The sequence below is a fragment of the Leucopleurus acutus genome (genome assembly GCF_964270905.1).
Source record: "Leucopleurus acutus genome assembly, chromosome: 4".
Classification (NCBI taxonomy): domain Eukaryota; kingdom Metazoa; phylum Chordata; class Mammalia; order Artiodactyla; family Delphinidae; genus Leucopleurus; species Leucopleurus acutus.
The window spans coordinates 85,626,746-85,641,300 of record NC_139146.1 but is presented as its reverse complement, the minus strand read 5'-3'; the positions used below and the strand labels follow the sequence as shown (position 1 = coordinate 85,641,300).

The 14,555-nt window shown below is 36.3% G+C and overlaps 1 protein-coding gene across 1 annotated transcript in view; it reads left to right on the top strand.

Moving 5' to 3' along the window:
* Positions 1-14,555, top strand: part of CENPC (centromere protein C) — a 91,473-nt gene that overhangs the window by 72,858 nt on the left and 4,060 nt on the right. The window contains exons 14-17 of the mRNA XM_082838366.1: positions 8,029-8,133; positions 8,918-9,046; positions 9,627-9,722; positions 11,684-11,838. Coding sequence (XP_082694492.1) covers positions 8,029-8,133; positions 8,918-9,046; positions 9,627-9,722; positions 11,684-11,838 — 485 coding nt within the window. The remainder of the gene's footprint in view (positions 1-8,028; positions 8,134-8,917; positions 9,047-9,626; positions 9,723-11,683; positions 11,839-14,555) is intronic.

Below are 14,555 nucleotides of genomic sequence, written 5' to 3'. Positions count from 1 at the left end.
ACCGGGGCACGAACCCATGTCCCCTGCATCGGCAGGCAGACTCTCAACCACTGCGACACCAGGGAAGACCTATTTTGTTTTTTATTCTTTGATATTGTACTGCTCCTTTTCTCTTTCTTTCTTTTTCTTTTTTTTATGCGCCACGAAGCTTGTGGGATCTTAGTCATCAGGCCAAAGGTCGTGCCCGAGCTCCTGTGGTGGGAGCTGCGAGTCCAAACCGCTGGACTAACAGAGAACCTCAGCCCCCACAGAATATCAATCGGAGTGAGGCCTCCTGGAGGTCCTCATCTCAGGACCAAGACCTGGCTCTATCCAAGTGCCTGCAAACTCCAGTGCTGGACGTCTCAGGCCAAACAACCAGTAAGACAGGAATACAGCACCACCCATCAAAAAAAAAAAAAAAAGGACAAAAAAATATGTTACAGATGAAGGAGCAAGGTAAAAACCCACCAAACCAAACAAATGAAGAGGAAATAGGCAGTCTATCTGAAAAAGAATTCAGACTAATGATAGTAAAGATGATCCAAAATCTTGGAAACAGAATGGAGAAAATACAAGAAACATTTAGCAAGGATCTGGAAGAACTAAAAGGCAAACAAACAGTGATGAACAACACAATTACTGAAATTAAAAATACTGTAGAAGGAATCAATAGCAGAATAACTGAGGCAGAAGAACAGACAAGTGAGCTAGAAAATAAAATGGTGGAAATAACTGTCAGGGAGCATAATAAAGAAAAAAGAATGAAAAGAATTGAGGACAGTCAGAGACCTCTGGGACAACATTAAACGCACCAACATTCAAATTATAGGGGTCCCAGAAGAAGAAGAGAAAGAAAAAGGGTCTGAGAAAATATTTGAAGAGATTATAGCCAAAAACTTCCCAAACATGGGAAAGGAAATAGACAATCAAGTCCAGGAAGCACAGAGAGTACCATACAAGATAAACCTAAACAGAAACACACCAAGACACATATTAATCAAACTATCAAAAATTAAATACAAAGAAAAAGTATTAAAAGCAGCAAGGGAAAAGCAACAAGTAACATACAAGGGAATCCACATAAGGTTAACAGCTGATCTTTCAGCAGAAACTCTGCAAGCCTGAAGGGAGTGGCAGGACATATTTAAAGTGATGAAAGGGAAAAACCTGCAACCAAGATTACTCTACCCAGCAAGGATCTAATTGAGATTGGATGGAGAAATTAAAACCTTTACAGATAAGCAAAAGTTATGGGAATTCAGCACCACCAAACCAGATTTATAGGCAGGAAACACAAGAGAAGGAAAAGAACTACAAAAACAAACCAACAACAATTAAGAAAATGGTCATAGGAACATACATATTGATAATTATCTTAAATGTAAATGGACTAAATGCTCCCACCAAAAGACACAAACTGGCTGAATGGATATAAAAACAAGACCTGTATATATGCTGTCTACAAGATACCCACTTCAGACCTAGGGACACATACAGACTGAAAGTGAGGGGATGGAAAAAGATATTCCATGCAAATGGAAATCAAAAGATAGCTGGAGTAGCAGTTGTCTTATCAGACAAAATAAAGACTATTACAGGAGACACAGAAGGACACTACAGAATGATCAAGGGATCAATCCAAGAAGAAGATACAACAATTGTAACAATATATGCACCCAACGTAGGAGCTCCTCAATACATAAGGCAAATGCTAACAGCCATAAAAGGGGAAATTGACAGTAACACAATCATAGTAGGGGAATTTAACACCCCACTTTCACCAACAGACAGATCATCCAAAATGAAAATAAATAAGGAAACACAAGCTTTAAATGACACATTAAACAAGATGGACTTAATTGATATTTATAGGACATGCCATCCAAAAACAACAGAATACACTTTCTTCTCAAGTGCTCATGGAACATTCTGCAGGATAGACCATAAGTTGCATCACAAATCAAGCCTTGGTAAATTTAAGAAAACTGAAATTGTATCAAGTATCTTTTCTGATCACAACGCTGTGAGACTAGATATCATTTACAGGAAAAAGACTGTAAAATATACAAACACATGGAGGCTAAACAATACGCTACTGAATAACCAAGAGGTCACTGAAGAAATCAAAGAGGAAATCAAAAAATACCTAGAAACAAATGACAACGGAAACACAATGACCCAAAACCTGTGGGATGCAGTAAAAGCAGTTCTACGAGGGAAGTTTATAGCAAAACAATCCTACCTTAAGAAACAAGAAAAATCTCAAATAAACAACCTAACGTTACACCTAAAGCAATTAGAGAAAGAAGGACAAGAAAACCCAAAGTTAGCAGTAGGAAACAATTCATAAAGATAAGATCAGAAATAAGTGAAAAAGAAATGAAGGAAACAATAGCAAAGATCAATAAAACTAAAAGCTGGTTCTTTGAGAAGATAAACAAAATAGATAAACCATTAGCCAGACTTATAAAGAAAAAAGGGAGAAGACTCAAATCAACAGAATTAGGAATGAAGACGGAGAAGTAACAACTGACAGTGCAGAAATACAAAGGATCATGAGAGATTAGACTACAAGCAACTCTATACCAATAAAATGGACAACTTGGAAGAAATGGACACATTCTTAGAAAAGTACAACCTTCCGAGACTGAACCAAGAAGAAATAGAAAATATAAACAGACCAATCACAAACACTGAAATTGAAACTGTGATTAACAATCTTCCAATAAACAGCCCAGGACCAGATGGATTCACAGGCAAATTCTGTCAAACATTTAGATAAGAGCTAACACACATCCTTCTCAAACTGTTCGAAAATATAGCAGAAGGAGGAATACTCCCAAACTCATTCTACGAAGCTACCATCACCCTGAAGCCAAACCCAGACAAAGATGTCACAAAAAAAGAAAACTACAGGCCAGTATCTCTGATGAACATAGATGCAAAAATCCTCAACAAAATACTAGCAAACAGAATCCAACAGCACATTAAAAGGTTCATACACCATGATCAAGTGGGGTTTACCCCAGGAATGCAAGGATTCTTAAGTATACGCAAATCAATTAATAATGATACACCATATTAACAAATTGAGGGATTAAAAACCATATAATAATCTCAATAGATGCAGAAAATGCTTTTGACAAAATTCAACACCCATTTATGAAAAAACTCTCCAGAAAGTTGGCATAGAGGGAACCTACCTCAACATAGTAAAAGCTATATATGACAAATCCACAGTCAACATCGTTCTCAATGGTGAAAAACTGAAACCATGTCCTCTAAGATCAGGAACAAGACAAGGTTGCCCACTCTCACCGCTAGTATTCAACATAGTTTTCGAAGCCTTAGCCACAGCCATCGGAGAAGAAAAAGAAATAAAAGGAATCCAAAGCGGAAAAGAAGTAGTAAAACTGTCACTGTTTGCAGATGATATGATACTATCCATAGAGAATCCTAAAGATGCTACCAGAAAACTACTAGAGCTAATCAATGTATTTGGTAGAGTAGCAAGATACAATATTAATGCACAGAAATCTCCTGTATTCCTAAACACTAATGATGAAAAATCTGAAAGAGAAGTTAAGGAAACACTCCAATTTACCATTGCAACAAAAAGAATAAAATACCTAGGTATCAACCTACCTAAGGATACAAAAGACCTGTATACAGAAAAATATTAGACACTAATGAAAGAAATTAAAGATGATACAAACAGATGGAGAGATATATCATGTTCTTGGGTTGGAAGAATCAACATTGTGAAAATGACTATACTACCCAAAGCAGTCTACAGATTCAGTGCAATCCCTGTGAAACTACCAATGGCATTTTTCACAGAACCAGAACAAAATATTTCACAATTTGTATGGAAACACAAAAGACCCCGAATAGCCAAAGCAATCTTGAGAAAGAAAAACAGAGCTGGAGGAATCAGGCTCCTGGACTTCAGACTGTACTACAAAGCTACAGTAATCAAGGCAGTATGGTACTGGCAAAAAAAACAAATATAGATCAATGGAACAGGATAGAAAGCCCAGAGATAAAGCCATGCACATATGGTCACCTTTTCTTTGATAAAGGAGGCAAGAATATACAATGGAGAAAAGACAGCCTCTTCAATAAGTGGTGCTGGGAAAACTGGATAGCTACATGTAAAAGAATGACATTAGAACACTCCCTAACACCATACCCAAAATAAACTCAAAATGGATTAAAGGCCTAAATGTAAGGCCAGACACTGTAAAACTCTTAGAGGAAAACATAGGCAGAACACTCCATGAGATAAATCACAGCAAGATCCTTTTTGACCCACCTCCTAGAGTAAAGGGAATGAAAACAAAAATAAACAATTGGACCTAATGTAACTTAAAAACTTTTGCACAGCAAAGGAAACCATAAACCAGACGAAAAGACAGTCCTAAGAATGGGAGAAAATATGTGCAAATGAAGCAACTGACAAAGGATTAATCTCCAAAATATACAAGCAGCTCATGTAGCTCAATATCAATAAAAAACCCAGTCCAAAAGTGGGCAGAAAACCTAAATGGATATTTCTCCAAAGAAGATATACAGATTGCCAACAAACACATGGAAATATGCCCAACATCACTAATCATAAGAGAAATGCAAATCAAAACTACAATAAGGTATCACTTCACACCAGTCAGAATGGCCATCATCACAAAATCTACAAACAGTAAATGCTGGAGAGGTTGTGGAGAAAAGGGAACCCTCTTGCATTGTTGGTGGGAATGTAAATTGATACAGCCACTATGGAGAACAGAATGGAGGTTCCTTAAAAAACTAAAAATAGAACTACCATATGACCCAGCAGTCCCACTACTGGTCATATACCTGAGAAAACCACAATTCAAAGAGTCATGTACCACAGTGTTCATTGCTGCACTGTTTACAATAGCCAGGACATGGCAGCAACCTAAGTGTCCATAAAGCGATGAATGGATAAAGAAGACGTGGCGTATATATATATATATATATATATATATATATATACACACACACACACACACACACACACACACACACACAATGGAATATTACTCAGCCATAAAAAGAAATGAAATTGAGTTACTTGTAGTGAGTTGGATGGACTTAGAGTCTGTCATACAGAGTGAAGTAAGTCAGAAAGAGAAAAACAAATACCGTATGCTAACACACATATATGGAATCTAAAAAAAAAAAAATGGTTCTGATGAACCTAGGGGCAGGACAGGAATAATGACGCAGATGTAGAGAATGGACTTGAGGTCACGGGGAGGGAGAAGAGTAAGCTGGGACGAAGTGAGAGAGTAACATTGACATATATACACTATGAAATGTAAAATAGATAGCTAGTGGGAAGCAGCTGCATAGCACAGGGAGATCAGCTCAGTGCTTTGCGACCACCTCGATGGGTGGGATAGCGAGGATGGGAGGGAGGCGCAAGAGGGAGGGGATATGGGGATATATGTATACATATAGCTTATTCACCTTGTTATACAGTATTTACTAACACAACATTGTAAAGCAGTTATACTCCAATAAAGATGGTAAAAAAAAAAATGCATTACAGTCCTTTGTTTTAATTAGCCACGATATCTTTCTTTCTGATAACTGAATTTATTTTGCAGATAGTGCAAGATTAAGTTCAGCTTCCTCTATGTAAAATATCCATGTAAGGTAATCTAACCAACTATCATATAAGTAAAAAATGAGTTCAAAGAGAGGAAGCAGTGCTGAGGAATGATTCTGAATATATGTGGTTAAATTTAAACAATGTATATTTGTTTTCTGCTGCTGTGTACCAAATTACTACAAATTTAGTTGTTTAGACAACACACATTATTATCCCTTGGTTTCCGTGGGTCAGGAGCTCAGGCACAAATTAGCTGGGTCCTCTGTTCAAGGGTTTCACAGGCTGCAGTCCAACGTCTCAGCCTGGGCCATGATCTTACCTGAGGCTCGAGATCCTGTTAACCACCACAAGCTCATGTAGTTGTTAGCAGAATTCAGTTCCTTGGAATTGTAGGACTGAGGTACATGTTTCCTTGGTGGCTGTGAGCCATGGGCCACTAGTCTCGACTTCTAGGGGTCACCTGCAGTTCCTTGGTGCATGACCCTTTTCATAGACCCTTCACAGTATGGCAGCTTGCTTCTCCAAAGTGAGCAAGGAAGAATTTTTCTCTCCTTCTAGTAGTGTCTTATATGTATGATCATGATGTAATCACAGAAGTGACTTCCCATTGCTTTTGCCATATTGTGTTGAGTGTGTCATAGGTTCCACATGTATCCCAGGGAAGGGGATTATATAAAGGTGTGTCTCATTGCTCACACCTTAGGATGTGTCTACTACTAAATGCTAATATGATTGGGGATTTATAAGTACTAAGTAAGGATTTTTGCAGTGATAGCTTGAAATCCACACTATCTTAACAAAACTTGGTGTGGTGGGGAGGAGAGTAGGAGTGGAAGAGGGGTAATAAAAGTAGTGTAAAAGTTTCATTTTACTAAATGAGAAAAAGGAGACGATAACATCTTGGTAGGGGATATAGTTTTTTGTTGTTGTTTTTTTGCTGTATGCAGGCCTCTCACTGTTGTGGCCTCTCCCGTTGCGTAGCACAGGCTCCAGACACGCAGGCTCAGCAGCCATGGCTCACAGGTCCAGCCGTTACGCGGCATGTAAGATCTTCTCGGACCGGGGCACGAACCCGTCTCCCCTGCATCGGCAGGTGGACTCTCAACCACTGCACCACCAGGGAAGCCCCGGGGATATAGTTTTTAATATAATGATGGAGAAATGAGTATGACTGTTGAGTGTCAGGAATGGGAAGGTAACCAATATTAGAGTGAAAAAGCACAGTAAACTTTGAAATGACCAAGGTTTGGGGTATGGAGGAAGAAATGGTATTCTGACCAAACCAGTGAGAATGAGGGAAAAAGAGAATCACTGATGTAAAATAACCTGTAAATATAAAGTAAAATGGAAGAAATAAATAGATGTGTATTACTTGTTACACTAAATAAGTGTGAATGGATTGAATTCCTCTAGTAAGATAGAGACTATCAGATTTGGTTAAACAAAACAAACTTACCTATGTGTTTATAAGAAATACTTAAAACAGGTTTTAAAATAGAAGATTATCAAAGAATTAAGTAGGCTAATATAAACAGAAAGAAAGTAGTATATTTTTTAATATTAGGTGAATTGAAATTTAAGGTTAAAAGTGCTGAACAGGATGAAGGACTTGTAATAATAGAATTAGCACTTTATGAAGAAGATAGAAAAATCATAAACTACTATGTACCAAACAACCTAGCAACTAAAATGTGTAAAGGAAAAAAACTAAGGAAAAGCAAGGAGATTTTAATTTAAACAATACAGTTAGACTGGGAGATTTTGTTAGACCACTTTCAGAATTAGACAACTCCAGCAAACCAGAAGTAAGTAAGAACATAGGAAGTTGATTATGTAGCCAACAAACTTAGTATATAGAACTTTGCCTTGTTCACATAAAACGAATAGATATGTGTGTATACACACAAACACATGTATACATAACCACCCCTGATTTATAAACTTCCTATTGTGGAGCATTTAGGTGGTTTTCAGTTTGCTTTTTGCTTTTTCTTTTCTGTTTCTATTATGAACAGTACTACCATGAATGTACTTAACACCTATATCTTTGCCCATTTTTGTGAATATTTTACAAACTCATTTTCTAAAGATGAAATTTCTACGTCACACAGTATTACAATTATAGGTATTGTCAAATTGTCATCAGTCAGTTTACATTTCTACCTACAATATATGAGAATTCCGGTGTACCTTTAACATCATTAACCGTGAATGTTACCATGTTTTTAAATCTTTTCCAATCTAGTAGCTTGGCATTTCTTTAATAACACAAATATGTCTTAAAATTTGTTTTTCTAGTGTTTTGTCTAAAAGCATTTGTGTTCTAGAAAGTAATATCAATCTTTTCACTGCAGAGTATCATCCAACTAAACATATATGTGCATTTTTTGTCTGATGTCTTTTTACAGTATTGCCCTCCAACACACCAAATGTTCGCAGGACCATGAGAACACGATCAAAACCTTTGGAATATTGGAGAGGGGAGCGAATAGATTATCAAGGAAGGCCATCTGGTAAAATTTATGCTTTAGTGTTTCAAAATAATAATAATGATAATCGCTACAATTTATTTAGGTACATTACATGCCAAGTGCTGTCTTATGTATTTACATACATTACCTTATTTAATCATCATCCTCCAAAAATGTGACAATAGATTCAAGTCCAGATTTCTCTGATTACTGTAGAGATGCTGATTTGTTTTCTTTTTGGTAGCAATTTGAGGTGAGCATGTGGCTTGATAGAGTGTTACTATTTTTATACTACCTAGCAAGGTTTTTAATTGCATAAAATGAAGCATTAGATCAGAACATGAGAAAATTATAACTGTCAAAGATTAAGTATTCCCCATTATTATTCTCATTCTATTTTCTTATATTTTTCTACAAAAATTGTAGAGGGTGGGAAAGAAAGTATAGTGAGTGTTATCGTGAAGTTATTTCCTTTCTTTTGGTGTATATTTCTGAGTCAAAGGACTAAACTGACATGTGGATTACTATAAATAGTTCATTGCTGATCTTTGTGTTCTTTGTTTTTTACACTTCCACTGATGACTTGATTTCAAGCAACAGAGATCATTCAGTCATGTTTCATCAGTGCTTCTAGATTTAGGATAGAGACAAGTGAAATTGGTTGCTATTTGTGTTGTTTGAATTTTTAACTGTGGAGTGTGGTAAAACTAATGTATTCTTTCATACTTTGAAAGGAAATGTGCTGTATTAATTAAATGAGTTTTGTTTCAAGATTTTCACTTTGCCAGGTATGATAATTTACCTTTTTTTTTTGGTTAAATTTCAGGAGGATTTGTGATTGGTGGAATACTGTCCCCAGACAAAGTATCATCTAAAAGGAAAGCAAAAGGAAACTTGGGAAGAGTCAATACAATAGTTAATAGGAAAAGGATCTGTCTTGATAATGATGAAAGAAGTATGAACTTATTCCTTATTTTATAACAGTGCTTTGAGAAGTAGCTCTTTGCAAATTTTGAAATATATCTCTAAAAGCTTCAGATATACTACTACTTCAGGGTAAATTATCTTTTTAATGTCCACTTTTTTCAGATTTTGAAAGTAAACTAATTTTATTCTTTTAAAAAAATCATTAATAGCAGAGTGTAAAACATTTCCACCTGAGTAAATTGACCTGTCAAATGAAGCTTATCTTCTCTGTGCTCGAATTATGGTTAAAATAAACATGTTAAAGAATTCTTTTTAAAGTGTATTGTATATACTTCAGCTCTCTTAGAGAATATGCAAAACACCATTTAACTTCTTGATGATGCAAGAATTCAAAAGTTGTCAGAAAATAAGAAGTTTAGGATGTTTGCTTCTGTGGTAAATCATTGTGATTTTTGAATTTTTGTTTATCAAAGCGGTCATTGATAAACAGGAAAAAGATATGCCTCTGGCAATTTTCATTTACAACTTGTCCATAGCTGCATTTCATACTAGATTTTTTTTAATGGAAAAGAATTTTAAGTAAGATTTCAGTGGTATTTCTTTTGCAGAGAATAAATTCGTGGAAAATCTGAATATACCTCTGGGAGATCCTTTGCAGCCAACGAGGGTAAAGGACCCAGAAACACGAGAGATTATTCTTATGGGTAAGATCAGGGTTGATATTGAGAATACTTAATTTAACAACTAATAAAGACAAACCAAAGTCTGGCTTGTCTGCTTTCCCTTTCTCTCCCCAGATCTTTCAGAGCCAAAGTCTAGTAGAGAGTCTAATTCAAATAAGCAGCCTGTATGAGGACTACACTAGGAGAACTGATGGCAGACAACCTCCAGGGTACATATAGTACCATGCATTTGTCCTCTGTGATACAAGTGCTACCATCAGGAGTGTTGTCTCCGCCATTAGGGTCCAGGCCTTCTTTGACCATGAGGACACAAGCGGACAGGGGCTGTTCATGGGGAACTCTAGCAAGTTAACTGGCAGACTCCTGGATACACTCTTACTGGGGCTGTTCATGGGGAAATCTAGCAAGTTAACTGGCAGACTCCTGGATACACTCTTACTGTGAGACTGGATGGGGATTATGGCAGGATTTAGACAGCCTTTGGTGCTGTGAGATGCCAATATTGGTATCTGGGGTATAAAACCTTTCTGGAGATGACTAGCAAGGGCATCAGTCAGCCAAACAAATGCCATGCTGAACCTTAAGGCTGGTACAGGGTCCTAGAAGCCTCCTTCTGTACTTAATAGGCATTAAACATTTAGTGTCTAGGACAACATGGGAGGTCCCAAGGGATGGACTATAGAGTAGTGGGGTTAAGTAGGGGACACTCAGCTATTTACCAACCAGGGAATATATACATACAGGAAATATTTAAATATTTTAACAACTGTTATGACTGTACCAGTGAGTACTTGGGACTATTTATCCCAAGTCAGAGGACAGATATCTCAAACCAGAGAGGCAGTATTTACACTTAAAATTTTGACTGTGGCATAAGTTCCATTTGATATCTTAAGTAGCAAAGTTATTTCTATATTCCAGATTGTTTATTTGGCAACAGAGGTAGAAGCACAGAGAATTTTGTTTAGTGAAGTGTCTTAACTAAAAACATTGCTATACTGTATCAGGTTAAAAAAGTTGTGTGTTGTCAAGAATTCATAAGATTTTGTTTCTTGAGTCTATGTATTTTCTATATCCTGTAGTCTGTGGGAGTACAGTCAGAAGCTGATGATAGAATAATATATTAATTACAGGTCTGGAAAAGGTTGTAAGTAAAAGGGAAATTAAAAAGTGATATAGTAGGGCTTCCCTGGTGGCGCAGTGGTTGAGAGTCCACCTGCCGATGCAGGGGACATGGGTTCGTGCCCCGGTCTGGGAAGATCTCACATGCCGCAGAGCGGCTAGGCCCGTGAGCCATGGCCACTGAGCCTGCGCGTCCGGAGCCTATGCTCCGCCAACGGGAGAGACCACAACAGTGAGAGGCCCACGTACCGAAAAAAAAAAAAAAAAAAAAGTGATATAGTAATTTGTGAGGAACTCCGGTTACTTAGAGGCTTTACCTGATAAATAAATAAAAATCTTGTTATTTAATAATCAGTCAAACAAGCACAAAGGAATTTATTGACATGATAATGATACATTTGTGTTGTGGCTATGTTAAACTTTTTAAAGATAGGAATCCTTTCTTATCTCTTAGCTGATTTTGTTTTCTGTCTGAGCTATTATGGGAAAAATAGTAATACTACCATTGTTATTATTAATAGCCAAGACTTACCTAATGCTTACTTTGTGCCAGTGTTTTAAATACTTTACACACTTTAAGTCATTTGATATTCACAGCTCTAACATAGATGAAGTATTATTACCCCATTTTATAGAAAAGAAAATGTAGGCACAAATAGAGAGGATAAGCAACTTGGGTAAGTTCACACAGCTTGTAAGACAGAGATAGGATCTGACCTGTGGCATTCTAGCCCCAGAGTCAGTGATATTAATCACATCTATCTTTCTAAGGCAGGTTTATGTCTATATATGTGTGTATATGCTGTATCAGAGAAATGTCATTGCTATTACTTTGTACTTATATTATTTTTTTCCCTTAGATCTTGTAAGGCCACGAGATACATACCAATTTTGTGTTGAACATGGTGAGTTGAAAGTATATAAAACATTGGATACACCATTTTTTTCTACTGGAAAATTGATATTAGGACCACATCAAGAAAAGGGAAAGCAGCATGTAGGCCTAGACACATTGGTGAGTGTATTTTTCCATATATTTATGTTTTGCTCTTGGCACAACTCTGATTTGTTGGACTTGATGAAGCGTTAAAAATGCTGTTTCCTCAGAAATGATACATGATTACTATAGTGCACAGATAATTTTTTAGTTTTTTTCATCTGTTTAAAGTCAGTCAACCAATGGCTGTTTAAAAGTACTTGTTTTGTGCATAGCAGTGTAGGCTTGAGATTCAGAAGTTTAGGGAATCGTCTTTACTTAAAAGAATCCTTGAGGGCTTCCCTGGTGGCACAGTGGTTGAGAGTCCGCCTGCTGATGCAGGGGACACGGGTTCATGCCCCAGTCCGGGAAGACCCCACGTGCCGCGGAGCGGCTAGGCCCATGAGCCATGGCCGCTGAGCCTGCGCGTCCAGAGCCTGTGCTCCACAAAGGGAGAGGCCACAACAGTGAGGCCTGCGTACCGCAAAATAAAAAAAAAAAAAGAATCCTTAAAATTAGTTTTGCAAACAAATCATTAGAATTTTAGAGCTGGAGGGGATTATTGAGATTAAGTGTAACAGGAGATTGAGGACTGGGAGCTAGTTGCTTCAATAAGTATTAAAGAATATATTACTGTATATAGCAGTATTATTGGCTGAAGTCATAATGAGACTCAAGGTGAGTCTCTCTTCTCTGAGTCTGTCTCTCTGTCTCTTTCTCACTGGAGACACACACCCCTATAACATTGTATTTATATCAGATAATTTTTGCATTTTGAATTTGAAAATGAAAGATTTTGAAAATCACCAGATTTAAAGAATATTTAATATTATACCAGCATTTAAAACATGTTACATCTGAGTTACATCTTTCAGTAAGTAACATTTCAGGAACCTGTGAAATCATGGTTCAAAACAGTTCTTTTACTGATAAAATGAAAGCCCACAAAGGAGAAACAGAAAGAGCATCAGGACCCTTCAGTTTTATTAACTAAGAAGGGCAAATCAAGGCAGGGAAAGGAAAAGATACACATAAGAGTAAAAGAATAATTTATTGCTACATCAGTATAGTATGTAGAATCCAGATCTAAAGTATTTAAAAATATTCTTTAATCCAATCTTAAAATGTCATAGATCTCCAGGTGGTATTAAAAGAGTAAATATAACATATTAAACTAACTGAAGTAATAGATAACACCTGTGTAATCATTAAGGAACAATTAATAATGAAAATAAGCATTATGAAATGTCATCATTGAACTAACTGTAGTTACTCATTAAGCTATAATGCCTTTATTCCTTTAAAAAAGGAATATTGAATAGTAAATGTTTGGAAGTGTTTGAACATATGTAGCTCTTTATTTTAACATAGACAGTAATTGCAAAAATTGGAAATCACTGAAATGTGTGCTGCAGGAAAAAAATGGTTATATTATATTTTGACTTAGTAATGAGATAAACCATTATATATGATAATCAGTTATATAGCACTTACATGTTCCAGGTGCTATACTAAACATTTTTATATTAGTTTAAGTATATTATTTTGCAGAATAGCCATATAGGAACACCTTTAGGATAAATATTTAAGGAAACTGAAAAGTAGAAAATTCTTTTTATTTTTTTCTGAGTAGAAATTAAAAATGAAAATGACAGAACCTTGAAGGAACTGTAGAAAATAACATGTCAGTAGGTGATTATAGTTTAGTTTTGTTTCTTCTAAATATTGCCTTTAAGTTTTTATAATGAAAACTAGACTTAAAGGTTCTTTTTAAATAACAAGGGGAGTATTTTTACATTTTTAAAAAATGAAGCACACTTTTAAATATATGCTTTTGAGAAACAAAAGGGCAAGATGGAGAACCAGCATAAGCCATTAACTCTTTCTTTCAAACTCAGGTCTAGATAATGAGTAAGAGAGAAAGTAGCAGTGGTAGATTTGTTAAATTCAAACCACAGAAGAATGAACAAATTAACTATGGGAGTTTGTTGTGGAGCTCTCCTAGAAAACAAAAGGGTATTAAGAAATGGGAAATATTGGGACTTCCCTGGTGGTCCAGTGGTTAAGAATCTGCATTCCAATGCAGCAGATGCAGGTTCAATCCCTGGTTGGGGAGCTAAGATCCCACATGCTGTGGGGCAACTAAGCCCATGCGCCACAGCTAGAGAGAAGCCCGTGCATTGCAACAAAGAGCCTGCAGTGAAGGATCCCACATGCTGCAACTAAGACCCAATGCAGCCAAATTAATTAATTAATTAATGTTTTTAGAAAAAAAAGAAATGGAAAATATTAAAGTTAAGTGATCTGGAAGACCAGTCAAAAACCAGAAGAGAGAAAAAACCCAAATAAATCAAAAGGTAGAACTATATGAAAAACTAGACAGTAATTGTTCCAGAAGTAAAAAATCAAAAAAGTGATAGCAACACACTTAAAGGAACCAGAGTTCCTTAGAGAAATGTCTGATTCCAGGCCTGGGACTGAGCTTGGAATATTTATCATACCTGATAGCAGACTATCAAAGACCATTAGGATTGGGTCATAAGGTCTCAGGATCCAACTTGAAGATGCTGTCTCTGGACAAAGATATGAAAACTTGAGTATCAATAAGAATAACTTCATTGGATTGATACACATCAGTTATATCTAAATCCATGAATTTGTAAGGCTACTACAAAAAGAAAAAATTCATCACTGTCGGAGAATTCTAGGAAGCCAACTCACTTTGACAAATATGGTAAGTAAAGGAAAATAATTAA